Source organism: Rhincodon typus, chromosome 36 (genome assembly GCF_021869965.1).
Source record: "Rhincodon typus isolate 14 chromosome 36, sRhiTyp1.1, whole genome shotgun sequence".
Taxonomy (NCBI): domain Eukaryota; kingdom Metazoa; phylum Chordata; class Chondrichthyes; order Orectolobiformes; family Rhincodontidae; genus Rhincodon; species Rhincodon typus.
Genome location: NC_063367.1, coordinates 20,485,567 through 20,506,083, shown reverse-complemented (window position 1 = coordinate 20,506,083; position 20,517 = coordinate 20,485,567). Strand labels below are relative to the sequence as shown.

The 20,517-nt window shown below is 42.7% G+C and overlaps 2 protein-coding genes across 2 annotated transcripts in view; both read left to right on the top strand.

The window, feature by feature from the left end:
• The first annotated feature begins 4,711 nt into the window (after positions 1-4,711).
• On the top strand, positions 4,712-9,904 carry hddc3 (HD domain containing 3). Its single transcript, XM_020527398.2, has 4 exons — positions 4,712-5,045; positions 7,612-7,667; positions 8,615-8,855; positions 9,540-9,904. The coding sequence occupies exons 1-4, from the start codon at positions 4,934-4,936 to the stop codon at positions 9,671-9,673; spliced, it is 543 nt and encodes a 180-aa protein (XP_020382987.1). The 5' UTR covers positions 4,712-4,933; the 3' UTR covers positions 9,674-9,904.
• Positions 9,905-12,246: 2,342 nt separating this feature from the next.
• LOC109927393 (VPS33B late endosome and lysosome associated) overlaps positions 12,247-20,517 on the top strand; it is a 32,531-nt gene continuing 24,260 nt past the window's right edge. The window contains exons 1-7 of the mRNA XM_048617059.1: positions 12,247-12,393; positions 14,091-14,171; positions 15,330-15,391; positions 15,841-15,890; positions 16,961-17,028; positions 18,626-18,671; positions 20,015-20,162. Of these exons, the coding sequence (XP_048473016.1) occupies positions 12,304-12,393; positions 14,091-14,171; positions 15,330-15,391; positions 15,841-15,890; positions 16,961-17,028; positions 18,626-18,671; positions 20,015-20,162 (545 nt within the window). The 5' untranslated portion in view covers positions 12,247-12,303. The remainder of the gene's footprint in view (positions 12,394-14,090; positions 14,172-15,329; positions 15,392-15,840; positions 15,891-16,960; positions 17,029-18,625; positions 18,672-20,014; positions 20,163-20,517) is intronic.

Below are 20,517 nucleotides of genomic sequence, written 5' to 3'. Positions count from 1 at the left end.
TTCATTTTGATCTTGGAATTCTGAATATTTCTGTGGGAAAATGGCTTTTCCTCTAATATAGCTCTTTGCTGTGTCACTTGGATGAAAACACCTTTGTCTGAGTGTAAGATCTTTGTGAACTTTCTGTAAATTACCCGTTTGCAGCCTATGAAGCTTGACTGCTGCTTGACTGCTGCCTGACTGGCATTGGCTGGACTCAGTCATCTCGCTCAGGGAATGAGACTGTGCTAATTCCTGTTGAGCTTTTAGCTGCTACAGTTCATTCTGAGATTGAGCGTTAAACTTTACCAAGGCATTCTGTGTCTCCAGGAGCTCAATAGTCTGGACTCGTAGCCTTTGATGGAAAAAGCTTGCTAGAGTTTCTGTGTCTTCCTGATGGGTTTCTCTTTCAGATGAACAATTTCTGCATGTTGAATATTAAGTTGACACAGTTTAAGGATCTCTGTTTCTCTGGGTAGTTTATCATCAGCTAAACATAGTTGGTATGGAGCGGTTGGACTGAAGGGTCTGTTTCCATGCTGTATGACTCTATATAATGTTTAAAAGACTTTTGGATAAGATCATGAACAGGAAAAGTTTGGAGACATATGGGCCAAGTGCAGGCAGGTGGGACTAGTTTAGTTTGGGAACATGGTCTGCATGGACTGGTTGGACTAAAGGGTCTGTTTCCATGCTGTATGACTCTATGACTATCTATGTCTCTACTTGGAAGTTGTTGTATTTCTTCTTAATGGGCTTTTGCCTGGAATTTTCTCTGAAGATGTCAAGCTCACGTTTATCTTTTCTGTATTGAAAAGATTTGTTGCAAATGATTGACTTCTGTCTACATTGGTGTGGCATCATCCATCCCATCTAAAGCTTCAATAGTCTTGACTTTGCTTTGAACTTCTGAGGCCTCTTCCTTGCATGACTAGAAGATCTCATAATTTTATAAATCTGGATATCTGAGATTCTGTGGTCACTTTAAAACTTTGAAGCATGTTTGAGGCTTTGCTTGCTTTCCTTAGTGATTGAATTAGTATAAGATTACTTCCTTGCTTCCCAGCAGGGATCGATCAGTGTATTCTGAGAGCTGTTGCTTTATCTAACTGTGACTGTAGTTGCTGTACCACCTTGGCAGATTCTGTGTGATAAGTAGACTACTTATTCTTTCACTTTCTTCAAGAAACAACTGATTCTCCTCAAAAGAGACAGCTGGATTCTCAATGTCCCAAAGTACGGGAAGGTTGACAATCTTGGATTTCCTTCTCTATAACTATGTTTTGAAAGACCAAGTCACTGACTTGTATGTCTACTAGTACTGGACACTGCTGTTTTTGGTGCCTTATTTTCCCACCATTTCCAGCTCATACTCTGAGAGAATTGGAGAATCTGCCCTCATCTCCTTGTAATGCCAGGACTGGAGAGTCTTTGGAGTCTGCTAACTATAGAAATCTAAATCTATACAAGCAGCACTGCACAATAAAGAACTGTAACGACTAAGAACTACATATGAGGTCTTCATAACCCCTTTTCCTTTGTAACAAAGTGTAGCACATATCAGACCTGTTACTTTTGTATTGCATTTTATAAGACTATTAGACATAGGAGCAGAAATTAGGCCATTCAGCCCATAGAACATAGAACAGTACAGGCCCTTCGGCCCACGATGTTGTGCCGAACTTTTTACCTTAATCCTAAGGTCTATCTAACCTTCACCCCTACCTTATACTATCATCCATATGCCTATCTATTAGCTGCTTAAATGCCCCTAATCAGGCCGACTCCACTACCCTCTCTGGCAATGCATTCCACGGCCCTACCACTCTCTGAGTAGAGAACCTACCTCTGACGTCTCCCATATGTCTACCTCCACTCACTGTAAAACTATGCCCCCTCGTAATAGCTACCTCCACCCTAGGAAAAAGTCTCTGGCTGTCCACTCTATCTATACCTCTGATTATTTTGTACACCTCTATCAAGTCACTCTCCATTGAGTCTACTCTGCTATTCAATCTTGGCTGATACGTTTCTCAACTCCATTTTCCCACTTTCTCCCTGTAACTCTTGATCCCCTTGACAATCAAGAACCTATCCATCTCTGTCTTAAATATACTCAATGACCTGCCCTCCACAGCCTTTTGTGGCAGTGAATTCCATAGATTCACCACTCTCTGGCTGAAGACGTTTCTCCTTATCTCTGTTCTAAAGGGTCTTCCCTTTACTCTAAGGCTGTGCCCTCCAGTCCTAGACTCTCTACCAATGGAAACATCTTCCCAACATCCACTCTGTCCAGGCCATTCAGTATTCTGTAAGTTTCAATTAGACCCCCCCCCCATCCTTCTAAACTCCATCGAGTATAGACCCAGAGTCCTCAAACGTTCCTGATGTGTTGAGCTTTCTGTGCTCCAAAGTTTAACGTAAGATGTTCTGAGCATTTTTGGTCTCAACTGTAATATAGCATTAATTAATATGTCTCCCCAAAATCCAATTTAAAACTAGTTTCCCTGCAGTTACTTTAATCTTTGCCCACCAGCAGTCAGAAATTCTTGCTGCGGGTTTGGCTGACTACTGTATTTACTTTAAGGATGAGGTTGAGAGTAAATGTGGCTAGTTGTGGGCAACATACAGGATTTGAACAATATCCTTATCTTTGTGTCCTGTATTGGCTGAAGCTGGTCTTTGAACACGAGATTAGTTCTTCTTGAGCCAAGTAGTGGGATATCTGAAGATTCTACTATTTTAAAATTGAAAGGAAACAGAAAATAAAGTTCCCTTGATACCATCCCCATCAAATGCTCCTGGAACAGGGCAGCATTGAGTTAAATACAGAGTAAAGCTGCCTCTACTCTTTTAAATTGAAAGTAAAGCAGGCTCTGCACTATCCTCATCCAAAACTCCGAGTAGGGACAACTGGATTTAAAGACTGAGTAAAAATCTCTCTACTCTTTTAAACTGAAAGTAAAACTGCTCAACTCTTTTCAACAAAGCAAAGTTCCCTTGACACCATCCCCATCAAACATTCCCTGGAGAGGGACCAGCTGAAGATTCTAAGGTAACCTCCCTTAGCCATCTAAGGCTGCCTGACAGAACAGTAACTGCGGCTCCTGTGTCCAATTTAAAGTGTGTGCAGAGGCCACTGATGGCAATATTTGGATTCTAGTATTGTCCATCCTGGTCTATAACTTGTACACGAGTGAAAGTTTGTTGAGAAAATGTGCCTTTAAAAATGTGCATCTTGTTCGGTCTTAATACAAGTTTCTGTAATGACCAAGGAGCCGTAGTTTGATTGTATATAACTATTTATGGGATGGCAAGAGGGGACATCCTACCAGAAGCTTTACAGGATTAATTTCCATGTGATCTGAGGTTACTTGGCTCCCTTGGACATGCTCCACTTTGCAGAAGTAAAGGTACAATATAAGTTGACCCTTCACAGTTATGCCTTTCTCTGGCATAAACTTTTGTATGTCTGTTATTTTGATATTTTGCTGGATATTTCAAACACACTGCAGATCTGAAACAAAAACACAAAATGCGGGAGAAACTCAGCAGGTCTGGCAGCATCTGTGAAGGAAGAAACAGAGTTAACGTTTTGGGTCAGATACAACTCTAGACAGCTCAGCGAATCAGTCTCAAATATAAATATAAATAGACAGTGAAGAGTTTTCTAAGATTACAAAGGGATCTTGATCAACTGGGTTAATGGGCTGAAAAATGAAAGATGGAGTTCAATATGGATAAATGTGAGGTATTGCATTTTGGTATAACAAACAAGGGTAGGACATACAATTAATTGTAGGGCCTTGGATAGTGCTATAGAACATAGGGACCTAGGTGTTCAGGTACATAATTCTTTGAAATTTGCATCACATACAGACAGGGTGGTTAAAAAGGCGTTTAGCACATTTGCCTTCATTGCTCAATCCTTTAAGTATAGGAGTGGGAAGTCATGTTGAGGTTGTGCAGAATATGGGTGAGGCCTCTTCTGGAGTACAGTGTCTGGTTCTCGTTGCTCTGTTATGGATAGATATTATTAAACTAGAGAGGGTTAGGAAGAGATTTACCAGGATGTTGACAGGTATGGAAGGTTTGAGTTATAAAGAAAGACTGGATAGGCTGAGTTTTTTTCACTGGAGTGTCAGAGGTTGAGGGGTGACTTTATAGAGATATATAAAACAATGAGGAGTAGTGTCTCTTTTTTCAAGACTGGGGGCACATTTTTAAGGTGAGAGGAGAGAGATTTAAAAAAGACATGAGGGGCATTTTTTTTACAGAGGGTGGTTCTGGTGTGGAATGAATTTCCCCAGGAAGTGGCATACTTCCAATTACAACCTTTAAAAAACATTTGAATAAGTACATGAGTGGAAAAGGTTTGAGGGATATGGGCCAGGAGCAGGCAGGTGGGACTAGTTTAGTTTGGGGTTATGTTCAGCATGGACTGTTCGGATCGAAGGGTCTGTTTCTGTGCTCTAAGACTGTATGAGTGTAACCAACTCATACACTGTGCAAGGAAATGAGTACTGAAGAAGACAGTACTGGACTCAAAACATCTTAATTTTGAATCAGAGATAGTAGGAACTGCAGATGCTGGAGAATCCGAGACAACAAGGTGCAGAGCTGGATGAACACAGCAGGCCAAGCATTTTCCCTCTATCCACAGATGCTGCCAGACCTGTTTCTATTGCTGCGTTTTCCTCTCTAGGTTGATGCGGAGATTATTCTCGGTGTTTGTGTGTGGGGGGGAGGGTCTAATAATGAGGTTGTCCTCCTTAAGGATCTGTTCCTTTGCCTGCAGTGTATTTCCCGGAGTTTGGCTGCTGTTTCTCGGACCGCGTGTTCTTTCTCCAAGTCAGGAATTCCCTGCTCTTTCTGGGAAGTGTATATTTTCTCTGCTCTGGCTCTACTGCAGCTCCACAGCTTGGTTCTCGCTGATCCGGATGCGGAAGGTGAGATGAGTTCGGACGTGGAGCAGGTCCTGGAAGCTGCTGATTTTGCAGCAAACAAGCACAAAAATCAACGGCGTAAAGACCCAGAGGGGACCCCATACATCAACCACCCACTGGGTAAGGACGGCAAAGAACCCTGAGGTCGCATCCTAACACCCAGCTCCAATCCCAAACCCAACAGGTTTCTGTAGTTGCACATTAAATATGGGAAAAACTCCATGAAAAAAAGCACGTTCTGTACATTTTTTTTAAAAATTACTGGGTTAATCAAAGCAAACAGTTTGGACAAATTTTGTCTTAAAATCAAATGCGCTTGGGGGAATTCCCTCTTCCCTAAATAGCAGGGTGTGGAGCTGGTTATGAGCTGAATCGGGGCTCTCTGAAATTTAATTTATTAAAGTTAAAGAACTGGGCTTCTGTGTGAGGGCTGCCATCGCCCAACAGTCGAATAACACTTTATAACCTTCTGGGCTCATTGTTTTGAGTTCAACACCTTCGAATTGTGAACGGATTCCTTCCCTTTTAGCTTTGCTTGTATAACATTCTCTGTCACCATGTCCTCTCTCCCCTCCCCCTGTTGCCAGTGGGACTGTCTGTTCTTTCCAGTCTGGCAATGACACACACCATTGTTCACATTCTGACCATTTAGTCTGTTCTATCAACACCCTTTCTCCCCGAGCACCTCCCCCCGCCCCCACTATAGCATAAAGCTGTCCCCTCCACACTTCACTTCAGCTCTAATGAAGAGTCATCTATGCTCGAAACATTAGGTTGCTCTCTCTCTCCATGGATGCTGCCTGACCTGCTGAGATCTCCAGCATTTTTTGCTTTCAGTCGACCAACACTGATTGACTGACTGGCAGAAATGCCAGAAGAATTTTGAATGCCTGTCCAAAGATGTATAGGTTAGGTGGATTGGCCATGTAAAATTGCCCACAGTGTCCAGGGATGTGCAGATTAGGTGAATTTGCCACGGGAGGATCGGTGTGAACTCAATGAGCCAAATGACCTGCTTCCACACTGTAGGGATTCTATGAATGTTGTAGTAGGAGAGGCTGTGATTTGAGGAGTGGAAATGTAAAAGGGAACCAAACTTTGAATTGGCAGCTGGCATGAGAGCTGAGCTATAGGCTCATTGATGTGGTGCTTGTGTTACGTGGAAACACGGAAAATAGGAGCAAGAGTTGTCCATTTGGCCCATCCAGCCTGCTCTGCCATTCAACATGATTGTGGCTGAACCCCTATTGTGATGCCATTCTCTTACTCTCTCCTTGACACCTTTAGCCTCTAGAAATCTAACTATTTATTTCTTAAACTGTGTTAGTTGACTTGGGCTCCTCAGCCTTTATGTGGTAGAGAATTCTACATGTTGTTACAAATAAAAAGGAAAAATAAGTCAGAATTAGTTTCTGCTAACTGTTGGCATTTAGCATACAAGGTCAGAGATCTTATTGATAATTGAAATTTCTTAAAGTTTGTAAATGGAGTTATTTTTCAAGCACTGAAGTACACAAGGCTATGGGCCAAGTGCTAGATAATGGAATTAGAGTAGTTGGCTGCTTGTTTTTGACTGGCACAGACTCAGGGCCTTTTTCTATGCCATAACCCTCTCTGACTTTAAAGTGTTAAGTCCATTCTTTGCAAGACTGTTGAGTACTGTCTCTGCTGCAATCCCAGAATCTTACAGCACAGAAGGTGGACATTTGGTCCATTGTTAATAAGCCAGCCCAATGAAACAGCAACCCAAATAGTGCCCACAGCCTCCTGCCCCTTTCTCCATCACTCTGTACATTTTCATCCTTTGAGTATTTATCCAGTTTCCTTTTGAAAGTTCAGCTTCTCCCATCCTTTCGGGCAGTGCATTCCAGATCATCGTAACTTGCTGATCCCTCAGGCCTTATCTTCCATTCTAAACTGGTGCTTACTTCTGTACCACCATCAGACATAAGTCACTACAACGAGCTGTTGATTTCAAACATGCTTTACAAAACCGTTTTTTCACCAGGTTATCTCTAAACATTCCTATCTCCTTTCAGCCTATTTCCATCATCTGTCTTATCCACTTGTGTTTCTTTATCCCCCTTCTGAAGTTTCTTGACATGAAGGATGTTACATAAGTATATGTTATTGTTGTTGTATGCGCAATGGACATTAGTTTTGCATTCACTTAGAACATAAGAACGAGGAGCATGTGTAGGCCATTCAGCCCCTCAACCCTGCTCTGCTATTTCACAATCTCAGCTGATGTCAGCCTCAGCTCCACATTCCTGCCCCTTCCCATTATCCTTTAATCTGTTACTAATTAAAAATTGGTCTATCTCCTCCTTAAATTTATTCAGTGGCCTGCTGAATGTCCTTTGACTCCTGACCCTCTGAGAGAAGTAATTCCTCCTTATCTTATCCCTGTTTTAAATCTGGCACCTCTTAACCTGAAACTATGACCTCTCATTTCTAGACTCATAGAGTTGGAAACAGACCCTTTGGTCCGACTTGTCCATGCTGACCAGATATCCTAAATTAATCTAGTCCCATTTGCCAGCATTTGGCCCATCCTCTCTATATCTACGTTGTTGCTTCCCTTTTAATATCTATACACCTCATTAGATCACCTTCCATTCTTTTAATGTTGCTTGATATAAGGATATTGCTTAGTGGGATTTATTGTTTATCTGTTTGTTTAAAGGTGTTGCCCGAATTTTGGCCCATGAAGCTGGAATTACAGATGTGGTTGTCTTACAGGTAAATGGGGAAGGGGAGCGGCATCGGTTAGCTCAGTTGATTGGATGGCTGATTTGTGATGCCACCCTGTTCCCACACTGCCTGAGGTCACCATGAAGGTGAGATCTTCTCAATCTCACCCCTTGTCTGAGGCGTGGTGACCCTCAGGTTAAACTCAGTACAGTCATCTCTCTGAAATTATGGTCTGGGACAATGGGGACTTTACAGATTCCGCATAAAAAAGATCATTAATTAAATCCTTGCTTGTCTTAAAATAATGACATTGATCTTTAACATAATTTAAACAGAGCATCATTGCACTGTATTAAATGTATCGGCATTGGGTTTATAGCACAAAACCATGCCGTTCAGCATAACCAGTCTGCCTGTGTTTATGATCTGCGCATATCGCCTCCCACTTTGCACAAAGTAAAATACTCCAAATGCTAGAGATCTGAGATAAACACAGATAAACTGGAGAATCTCAGCAGGTCTGGCAGCATCGGTGAAGAGAGAAATGGTTAACATTTCAGCTCAATGTCATTTCATCTTACTCCTACTCACCATTCCAGCACAGCATTCTAAAAATGTTCCTTTCACAAGGTTCAGTCAGGGCATTTGAAAAGGAATTAAATGGTTCTCTGAAACACAAGGTTGGGCACAATGATGGGCAAGTGGTAGGGGAATGGCATGAAGTGAGCTGTTCATTCGGAGAGCCAGTGCAGACACGATGGGCCAAATGGCCCCCTTTCAATCTGTAACAATTTTGTGATACATCGTTATGAAAGACATCAGCGCTGACCGTGCTACACTCACTCACCTTAGATTGTGTACTCCAGTCCTAGGTGAAGTGTGAAAATTCAGAGCTGGGTATGTTAGTACATGGCTCATTGGGGCCAAAACAACAATTGAACTGTGATGTTTGGAACAATTGAAATTTATCTTTCTGTTTCTTACATTTTGGCAAGGCCGCACTTCTGCACGACACTGTTGAAGATACAGACACTACATTTATGGAGATTGAGGAGAGGTTTGGAGAGAAGGTGAGGAGTATTGTTGCTGAAGTGACAGATGATAAGTCTCTATCAAAGGAGAAACGGAAGGAGTTACAGATCCAACATGCCCCTCACTGCAGCTATGAAGCTAAACTAGTGAAACTGGCAGATAAACTGTACAACCTGAGGGATCTCAAACGCTGCACTCCAGCAGGTCAGCAATGCAGTCCTTTTTGTTTTTCTCCTATCAGGTTCCCAGCGCATGTCTAATTGTTATTGTGTTCCCTGATTCCTAGCAATTATTCTTTAACCATCTCTACAGGAAAGCACAGCCTGGGTTCCCAGTCCCTCCCTGCATGTTGGGTAAACCCCACTTGAGCATACAAACTAGACTGGCAATGCAGTGCAGAAGTGGAGGAATGCTGCACTATCAGAGCTGTGAGCCTTAGGAAAATGCACTCAGAGCCCTGCCTATCTATTATGGTAGGTAGATAATGGTAATTAGCTAAATCTATGAGGAGCCATTGGCATTATGCTCTGTTAGAGAGAGAAAAACGGTTATATAGCATCAAGGCAAGGGCTTAGGCCTCCATGAACTACCACAGCCTCCAGGGAATTCAACCTGTGCAGTTGGCACCATTCTGCACCACACTCTGGGTCATAGAGTTATAGACGTTTACAGCATGGAAACAGGCCATTTGGCCAACTCATTCATGGTCTCTAACCAACTGAGCTAACCAAACCCCACGGTGGCTAAAGTGAATGTTGAATGATATTATTTGAAGAACCAAGATTAGCCCCAGGGGCTGGGCCGAGTAATAGAATGGGAAAGAACAGAGGGTTTGGGTACCTTTGGAGGGAATGGGCCTGACTTCTGCTCTGCTGAATCCCTTTTCAGGATGGACAGAGAAACGCGTTGAACAATATTTCATCTGGGCTTCCCAAGTGGTTGCTGGACTTCGAGGAACGAATCAGATCCTTGAAAAGAGCCTGGATGCACTTTTCAAAGAAAGAAATATTCTTATTGGATAATGAGGTTCTGTTTGAAATAGATTACATTTTAAGATAGAAGATCGCGCAGTACTTTACCATTAGGTCTATCGTTGTGGAATGAAGTTTTAAATGACAAGGTAATAATCTATAAATTTAAATATTCAAGAATGTCCTTTATGATCAGATTGAATGAATCTATCAATGCTGCTCATTTACCTTGTGCTGTGAATTCCTTGTCTTTAAAATAAAACATTTTTGTTCTGTGGGTTACTATTCTTCTATCATCACATCTTTATTTTGATTCTAAATGATTGATTTTTGACATGTTTTAAAATGTACCTTGTAATTTTCATCCATAAAGATCTTGATAGCAGGTACATTTTATATGGGAGGGTGTTTCTCAATTCTTTTCATCCAACACGTGCAAACCCAACTCCATGTTTGAGTCTTCACCCTGAACTATTAAGGAATCCGCACAAGAAGAATTTCAGTTTGCCAGAGATGACAGCACACTAATTCAGTACAGAAACTGTGCTCTGTATAAATTCAGAGAACTTAGGCACCCATTTATAGATCCAAGGAGACCCTCAACCAACACACAAGTACCTCAGGAGATTAGAAAGGCCCAGCCAACTGATACAGAGAGCTGGTAAGCCTCCTGAAAACCACTCCAGCCAGACCTACCCTACCCATTATGGCATTGGCTTGCACAGTTCTGTGGAGGTGAGTGATGAAAATCTGAGCTGCCATTGACGGGTTCACCAGGTTGAATTAACAGCAAGTCTAATTGGTTGCTAATGTTCTGGAATGTCTGCCTGGCTCCTACAGAATCTCCAAATGTTTACGTATCTTCCTCAGCAAGGGTATCTTCTCCTTACCATGGGGCAGCGCGGTGGCTCAGTGGTTAGCACTCCAGCCTCACAGCACCCAGGGACCTGGGTTCGATTCTACCCTCAGCAACTGTCTGTGTGGGTTTCCTCCCACAGTTCAAAGATGCGCAGATTAGGTGGACTGGTTGGGCTAAATTGCCCATTGTGTCCAAGGATGTGCAAACTAGGTGGGTTAGCTACAGGAAATGCAGGGTTACATGGATAGGGTAGGGGGTGATCTGGCTCAGCATGGACTCTGGGCCAAATGGTCTGCTTCCACACTGTAGGGATTTTATAATTCTAAGGATAGTGCTTAAATTAAGGACTGTTTGTTCAAGGAGTCCATTATTTTCATTTACTCAGGCACCCATGGTTCCTGGTAGCAATTTGCAATGTGAGACAGTTTTCCTGTACTTCACCTCCATATGTTCCTGTACAGTGTCAGGGCCATTTTTCGATAAGATCGGACCATTCCTCATTTAGTACATGCACATCGATAGCTGCAAGGGTGGTGGAAGTGCAGTGAGGATCTTGCAGCTGCTCCTGGGTTTGCAGGCTTAGTTAAAGATTTATTATAGTTTTGGTACAGGTGTTATATTTCACTAATAAAATACATTTGGACAAGTCCATGAATAGGAAAGGTTTGGGGGTATATGAGCCTGGAGCAGACAGGTGGGACCAGCGTAGTTTGAGATTATGTTCGGCATGGACTGGTTGGACTAAAGGGTCTGTTTCCATACTGTGTGACTCTGTGACTCTAAGAGTGGGAGTGGGCAGCCGGCAGGAGCAGGAACAGGCTGCAAGGTGGCAAGAGCAGGCAGTGCAGGGCAAGGTCGAGCCCTTGAGGAGTGCAAGCCCAGCATAGCCACGTACTTATAGACTGTGGTGTTGAACTGCAAACTGTGTTTCTTTGTTTTTCCACTTTTTAGTAAGAAGGATTGTAATGGAGATAGTAGGAACTGCAGATTGTAATGTTTAACTTTTTTACTTTGTTTTTCTGCTTTGTACCTAAGTACTTTTGTACTTAAGATAGTACCATTAAGTTCAGACTTGTAAACTTCACTGTGCCCATGTAACAATAAATGTAACTCAATTCAAGGCTAGCCCATACCACGACTATCATCTCTTCAAGGGAAGTAATTGAAAAAGAATGTTGTTTTTCTCATGCAGACATGTCAAACCTTTTCCTCAAACAATTAACTGATGCTTTTAGAAATTTGTAACACCCAGTAGTGTAAAACTTCATGAAGAGGACAAACTGATGAACCGTAACCTGCTTGGTTGGAAGCAGGACACATCGGCGAGTCTCCTTAACTTGGTCGTAATGGAGAGTTACCAACATTGAGGAAATGTTAGGAACTGGGATGGAAAGATTGATGTAGAGCGAATGGAGTTGTGGTTTGTGTTCAGCTGTGAGTTCTATCTCCCCAGTTGGCTTACTGTGTAAACCCAGCAATGGTGACCAGTTACTCCCTGCCTGTGGTCATGGTAAGGAGTGCTACAAACTGACTGTAGTGACACTGAGCTACAGAAAACATAACACCTCGAGTGTGGTGCTCACTATTATCAGAAAGTATCTGAGTGCAGGCTCCAGCTGAGGTGAGGTTTGGACTCCAGGAGCGGGCCCCAGTTTAAGCAGAAGCAGAACAACTGCCCCCCACTTCCCCGGGTCTGGCTGTAAAGAGTGACTCCAGGCTGATGTGAGGCCTACTGTGCCCGGGGAAGCCTGCACGCCGGTTGCTGGGAGACGCGACGCCGGAAGTTCCAGCCGTGACCCCGGAAGCGGTTCCTCGGGACAAGATGGCGGGCCGCTGGGACGCTCCAGAGCTGCCGGATTTCGACATTTTGAAAAGATTCGCCAGGGATCAACTCATCTACTTACTGGAGCAGGTGGGAGAAAGGCTGACATCTTCCGGGGAGGGGAGGGTGTGACACGCCGGGGTGGGTGATTAATGACACGGCTAGAGGGGAAGGAGGGTGTGACCCCCTCAGGCCGCTTGGGAGGGAGGAAGAGGGTGACCCCGGAATTGAGCGGGGGCCGTTTATAAAGTAATACTGGGGGGGGGAGTGACGGAGTGACCCAGTGACCCCTGTTTTATTTTGGTGATGATGACGGGGCAGAAAATAACCCTTGGAGAGTGGGGTGAGTTGACCGATGGATGTGAAAAAGGGAAGAGTTGACCCTTGGGTAGGGGGCTCTTGAGTGAATGTGGACGTGATCTATATGGACTTCAGTAAGGCGTTTGATAAAGTTCCTCATGGTAAGCTGGTTAGCAAGGTTAGATCACATGAAATACAGGGAGAACTAGCCGTTTGGATACAGAACTGGTTCAAAGGTAAAAGTCAGAGGGTGGTGGACGGTTGCTTTTCAGACTGGAGGCCTGTGACCAGGGGTGTGCCAAAAGGATCAGTGCTGGGTCCACTGCTTATCATCACTTATATAAATGGTTTGGCTGTGAACATAGAAGGTTTGTTCGTAACTTTGCAGATGATACTAAAATTGACAGGGGAGAAAGTTACCTCCGAGTACAATAGGATCTTAATCAGATGAGTCAATGGGTCAAGGAGTGGCAGATGGAGTTTAATTTAGATAAATCTGAGGTGCTGCATTTTGGAAAGGCAAATCAGGGCAGGACTTATACACTTAATGGTAAGGTCCTGGGGAGTGTTGCTGAATAAAGAGACCTTGGAGTGGAGGTTCATAGTTCCTTGAAAGTGGAGTCGCAAGTAGATAGTGAGGAAGGTATTTGGTATGCTTGCCTTTGTTGGTCAGTACATTGAGTATAGGAGTTGGGAAGTCATGTTGCGGCTGTACAGGACATTGGTTCGGCCACTTTTGGAGTAATGTGTGCGGTTCTGGTCTCCGTCATATGGGAAGGATGTTGTGAAACTTGAAAGGATTCAGAAAAGATTTACAAGGATGTTGCCTGGGTTGGAGAGTTTGAGCTATAGGGAGAGGCTGAATAGGCTGGGGCTATTTTCCCTAGAGCATTAGAGACTGAGGGGTGACCTTACAGAGGTTGATAAAACCATGAGGGGCTTGGCCAGGGTAAATAGGCAAGGTCTTTTCTGCAGGGTTGGGGAGTCCAAAACTAGAGGGCATAAGTTTAAGGTGAGAGGGGAAACATATAAACGTGACCTAAGGGGCAACTTTTTCATGCAGAGGGTGGTGTGTATATAGAATGAGCTGCCAGAGGAAGTGGTGGAAGCTGGTACAATTACAACTTTTTAAAAGCATCCGGATGGTATATGAATAGGAAGGGTTTAGAGGGATTATGGACCAAATGCTGGTAAATGGGGCTAAATTTAAATAGGATATCTAGTTGGCAGGGACGAGGTGGACCAAAGGATCTGTTTCCATGCTGTATATCTCTATGACTCTATGAATGATAAGAGGGACAGGAGAAAGTGATGGGCCGCGTGTTCATTTCCACATGACCCATGGAAGGACCAATGGAGTTGACTCTGTTATGATTAGAGCATTTTTCAATACACAGAAGTGGTATTTTAAGAAAATAAAAACACAGTGAGCTGTGACAATTCCTCATTTCCATTTCTTCTGTTTAATGGAATTTCTGTGTTACTAGTTGCCAGGAAAGAAAGATTTGTTTATTGAAGCTGATTTGATGAGCCCTCTGGACCGCATTGCAAATGTCTCCATCCTGAAGGTCAGTTAATACTTGCTTTAAAACTGTCCCTCAACCTATCCTGCTAATTCAGCACCAATATATCCTTTGTCACCAAGGCCATGGCAGCATATTCTTCTCCCCTCCCTGAAATCCTGAGCACAGATGATCACATTAAGATGCTTTGAAGAATCAGCTTGGTGAGACTGCCCTGGATCCTCTTATTAACTGCCTCATTGCCTTTGTTGGAGATCTGTAGAGTGCAATCTCTGTAGCTGCTACACTGCCAGCTCTCTCAATTCCTTAGGGCTCCTTCCTTACCCAATATCCAAAGACTCGAGCTCAGTTTCAACTCTCTATCCTATTACTCAAACTTGCGGTCATTCATTGAAGCCTACTGGAAGCCTGCCCAGCTGTTAACAAGTCGCGGCTGAGCAGGAACTTCCTTGCATTGGAAATTTGGTCTCAGTCATTCCTCGCAGCTGCTGCCAAAATTTCTTAAGGCTTTGCGTACCCATTGGATGCCATTTTTGGTTGCTCGCTCAGTTTGAAACTGTCTGCAGGTTCTCTTCAAGCCACGCTGAATTTAAAACCTTTCTTCCTATCCACCACTAATACTTTGTTCCAACCAGCCAAAACCTTTCACCCTAAAGTGCGGCACCGAGGGAGCACATGCAGTATCGTAGAAACCCTACAGTGCAGATAAAGGCCATTTGACCCATCAAGTCTGCACTGACCCTCCAAAGAACACCCACCCAGCCCCACATGCATTTCCCACAGCTGATCCACCTAACCTGCACCTTTTTTGACAGTGCGAGGAAACCCAGGCAGCACCAGGAAAATGTGCAAACTCCACTCAGTCGCATGAGGCTGGAATTGAACCAGTGTTGCTGCTGACTGCTGTCTATAAGAACAGCAGTGTTGCGTTCTCCACCTTTGTATAAAGCATTTTGAGTGACCTGATACGTATCTAAATGCAGGATTTAGTTAGAGGGCTGAGGAGCCTATATTTCAGCAAATTAGTTCAAATTTGTGAGTCATCTCCATCTGAAATATTAAATCTTCTTTTTATTTCTGGATTTACTCGGTGTTTCCAGTTTTATTTCAATATGAATTTAGTTTATTATTGGCAATTTAATGCTAATAGAATAAAATATGCAGCAAGAAAGACTGACAATCATAATTCTGTTTGTTTTACAGCAACATGACGTGGAGAAATTGTACAAATTGGAGAATAAAATGGTTCAGGGAGTGAGTGACCAGTAAGTATTACTCAGTGGGTATGGAGGAAGGTCATTATGTGTGGAAAAGGAAAAGTTAATGAGCTTTGTTCAACAGTGAGGCAATGGGTTTTGGGCAGTTGCCAGGGGATTGGAGTCTGTGGGTGATTGCCAGTGGGGGACAGAATCTGCAAACGATTGGCAGGGGAATGGAGTCTGTGGGAAGGACTGTGATGTAATGTGAGTAATAGTGAAGTTTGGTTTCTAATGATTAGTGAATGGTTCCTGAGTCAGAAATCTCACAACACCAGGCTATAGTCCTCAACAGATTTATTTGAGGCTCTGAAAGTTTGTTTTTTCAAATAAACCTGTTGGACTATAAACTGGTGTCATGTAATTTATGACCTTGTCCACCCCAGTCCAACACCGGCACCTCCACATCATGATTCCGGAGTGTTTAACTCATGTTAATTACCTGTTTCCTTTCACAGACTGTGTTTCCTGGTCCGACCCCGGATAGCCAGTGTGAAGCACGTTGCAGGTATGAGAGCTTACCCACTGTCTTGAGTATGTGTGTGAGAGAAAGTGATTTTACACAGTGCACTGATCTTGAGTCCAGATTTGTGCATGACCACTAGCAAGTGTGTAATGGTGTTAATCCCCACAGTTTTCTTTCACAATCTGCAGGGAAGCACTTGGTAATTTCCTTAGTCACTTGAGTTTGGTTGTTGTCTTGGAAGAGTCAGATCTTCAAATTTACAGCATGACCACAAGGTGGTGCAGCAAGTTGCTAACTGAGTGTACTGCATCACCTAGCCTCCACACATACTGAGCAATATACTTGCAAAGTCACCTCTCCCTTCTAAAAGGCTAATATTTCTTGGGAGTGCTGTTATCTAACAAGTCAGCATTTGCAAAAATGATTCTCAAGGTGAAATAAATAAAGACCCACATGATCCAGAATTATACACAACGCTTCAGAGCCCAGCCTTCAGAAAGCACAAATTTGTTTGAAATTTGTCAGAAAGCGCAATTTGTTCCAAATTGCTTCACAATGAATTGCTTTTGCCATGTTATTATGTAGGAAATGCAACAGCCACTTTTTGCGTGTCAAGGTTCAACAAAGAAAATGAGATAATGACTTTTTAAAAAAAGAAACTGCGGATGCTGGAAATCTGAAACGGAAATTGCTGGAGAAACTGACTGAAGAAGGGTCACTGGACCCAAAATGTTAACTCTGCTTTCTCTCCACAAATGCTGCCAGATCTGCTGAGTTTCTCCAGTTTTTGAATGAGATTGATGATAAATGATTTGTTATTAGGTTATGTTCGAGGGATACTGGCTAGTTTGCCCGGTGAATACTCCTGCATACTTCAGTTAGTACCATTGAATTTTTTTTAGATCCTCCTGATAGGCCCCATTGGGCCTTGGTATAACTTATTTTCTTGTTTTATTGTTTCAAATGGGACGATGAGGCCTTTCTCCTCCTTCAACACCACCCCCCCGTAATACCTTTACAATTGTTGTGAGGATTTGCTTGTCCCTATCTATCTAGACACTATCATGCTGTTATGGATTGCATGTGTGATTCTTTCCTCTGTTTCCTTCCAGAAATCGTCAATGCAGACAAAGCTGGTGGCAGGCTGCGTAAATACAAAATCATATTCACTCCTCAAAAGGTGAGCAGAAGGCACAGAGCTCAACTCCATGGCTGTGGCAGAGCTGTGTATGATTGGGAAATGTTCAGACCAGGGAACTCCAGGTTAAATATCAATGCTGAATTGCTAATTTCAGCTCCTTTGACGACCAAGGGAAAAAACCCAACCAGATTCTTGCTCATGGACATTTTTATTGTAGCAATGGATCCCAAATTGCTGCTTTTTGTTGTGGGTTGATGCTTCAAGTTGCATTGAGTGACAGTAGTATGGCCTGTTGGTATAGCCATCCCCCAACCCCATTTATTTTCTTATTTTTGTACCATTGCCAGTTGAAGATACAAGCCATGGTTGGTAAATCTATAGTGCTTTCACCAGATATGTACACCATGGATCTTTGCTGTCTCCAGAGAAAGTTAGTTTGGTTCACGCTTTCTATTTTTATTTACATTCAATCAATGAACATCAGTGCTACTAGCTGGGCCAGCATTCGCTGCCCATCCATTAATTACCTGGAGGGTGATTACAATTCAACCACATTGCTGTTGGTCTGCAGTCTTATGTAGGCCAGACCGGGTAAGGACAGCAGATTTCCTTCCTTGAAGGACGTTAGCGAGTTTACAACAATCAGCTGTGGTTATGTGGTCGGCTTTAGGATAGCTTCTTACTTTTGATGTGAGGTTTGGAATTCCGTGACTTATGTTTGCTACGGACAGTCAGCTCCTGGAATGTGGGATTGGTGATAAATACTGGCCTTACCACTGAAACCCACATGCTGAGAATATTTCTAATATAATGACTGTTAGGAATGTGAAGCTGGTATGTTGACTGTCAGAACTGAGTGTGTGTTAATGTGGAGAGGGAAGTAAACATGTATGAACTAAACATGCATGATCTGATAGGCACTGTATTGTTGAAAGACCACAAAGGACTTCAGTCTGGCAGAGGATTTTACATAATTGCATGACAGGAAGGTAGGGAAAGGAACCAGATTGACGGTATTAATTAAAAATAGCATTAGTTCGGTACTGAGATATTAATTTGAAAAATCAAATTACAGAATCAGTTTGGGTAGAGATAAGGAATACTGAAAGATAAAAAGTCACTTGTTTTTAGGCCCCCTAACATAAGCTTTTATGAGCTTTTACATCATGAGCTTCTATTTTGTGTAGTGACCTTTCTGGCATTATATCAAATGCCTTCTGGACATCTGAGTATAATACATCACTGATTTCCCATTTATCCATGGCACATTACTTCCTCAAAGAACAGCAAGAAATTGATTAAATATGATTTCCCTTTCACAAAACCCTATTGACTCCTGTTCCTGTGTTCAATTTCCTATATTCCTTGGTACTGTATAATCTTGTAGTCATAGTTGTGCAGCACAGAAACAGACTCTTCGGTCTGACTCATCTGTGATGACCAGGTGTCGTAAACTGATCTAGTCCCATTTGCTGGCATTTGGCCCATATCCCTCTAAGCCCTTCCTGTTCATGTACCCATCCACATACCTTTTAAATGTTGTAATTGTACCAGCTTGTTTCCATACACACACCACCCTCTGTGTGAAAAAGTTCCCCCTCTAGTTCCTTTTAAATCTTTCTCCTCTTTTTTTCAGTTCTTTATGTGTGAGACTGTGCTTGAGGAAGAGGGAATCTTCGGAGGTAAGCACTTTCTCAGCCTCCTTTGTTTTTTTAGAAGTTCTGATGTGGAGCTTGTGGGTTGAGGCTCTTTGAGCTCTAAGTTGACCCTCCAGTGCAGTACTGAGAGAGTTCTTCACTATCAGAGATGCTGTCTTTTCTTGGGAGATATTAAACTGCGACCTTGTTTCATTGTTCCTATGATTCTGATTTCTGAATACAAATAATGGTGCTGAAAGAAGAATGAGCATTTAACCTTTATTCAAAACTACCCAAAGAAAACTCAATAAAAAATGTATGGTTGGCAATTTCCTTGATGTTTGAGATTGTGCAACTTGCTTACCCTAAGCTTAGAAATGTATTCTTGTGTGAAATGCTTGCAGTCTTTCTGAGTTTTGTGATCAATTGCTGCACAAATGCAAGTGTTAACATGGTTTAAAAAGCTGGCTCAAGGAGGAAAATTTTGGAAACTCTGGACCTTGGTTCAGTTAGTTCCAAAGACTGTCCCCTTGAAAACAACTACCTTTTCTCCGGAGTGGAAAAATAAAAAAGTGAGGAAAGAAATTGTATTTGCATAGCACTTTTGTTATGTTAGGGCATTACAAAGAGCTTTTGAAGTGTACCATATGTTGCAGTGCAGGCAAATTTAGAAGCCAGTGTCCCACAGCAGTCAGGTAAATGACCACGAATCCTCCTTGATGTTGGTTGAGATGTAAAATTTGGTTAAGTCACTGGAGAGATACTCTTCAGCTCTTTCTTCAAGAAGAGCTATGGAATATTTTCCATACATACACGCATGAAGGCAGGGCCTTGGCTTAATATTTCATGTGAAAGACATCACTTTGTTACAATGCAGGACTTCGTCATTACCGGATTGGACATGTCTGTTCAATTTCTGGAGTGAGATTGACCCATAACCTCCTGACTTGGGAGGAAATGATCCAAGGCTGATATTTAATCCAGATACTGTGTAAAGTCTCCCTGTCACCTTTTTCCAATGTAAATTCTTATATCCACATTTGTCGTGCAGCGTCACCTCTGGTGGCAGGTCGCAGGTACAGCATGACAAGTTTACATAGTTAATTCCACAGTAAATATGGTCAAAAGTAAAATAAGTTTTGATGTGTTTCTTCAAAATGGGAATGGCATTGCATCTGCAGGCCCAATTTATTAATATGTTGTCCACAGTTTTACTTCCCTGATGACTGCAAATTGCTTTGCTCCCTGTGTGCAACATAACAGCTTAAGTTTAAAGATTACGAAAGCCCTGGCTTAGGGGCTTGGTACTGGGAAGAGGGAAAATGGGTAACAGATTACTATGTTGATTTGTACTATCTTTGTTTGTGCTTTGTGTTGGGCAATTTCAGACGTAACCTTTGATGAGTGGGCCTTTTACCTGTTGCCTCTGGATGATGACATCATCAGCATGGAGTTGCCTGAGTTTTTCCGTGACTATTTTTTGGTAAGTGACAGGCTTTGGGCTGAGGTCCAGCCAAGTCTCTCCAACAAATACCTGCCTCAATAACAACTTGCTTTTATGTACATAGGAATGAGGAGCAGGAGTAGCCCCTGAAGCTGGCTCCATTTGATCTAATTGTAACTGCAAATCTGCATTCCCACTAATGCCTGACAACCCTTCACCCTCTTTCACCCACCTCTGCCTTAAAAATATTCAAACATTCAGCTTCCACTGCCTTTTCAGGAAGAATTCCAATGTTCTCAACACCCAGTGAGAACATAATTACCTAAGATAGTAGGAACTGCCGATGCTGGAGAATCTGAGATAACACGGTGTAGAACTGGATGAACACAGCAGGCCAAGCAGCATCAGAGGAGCAGGAAAGCTGATGTTTCGGGTCGAGACCCGTCT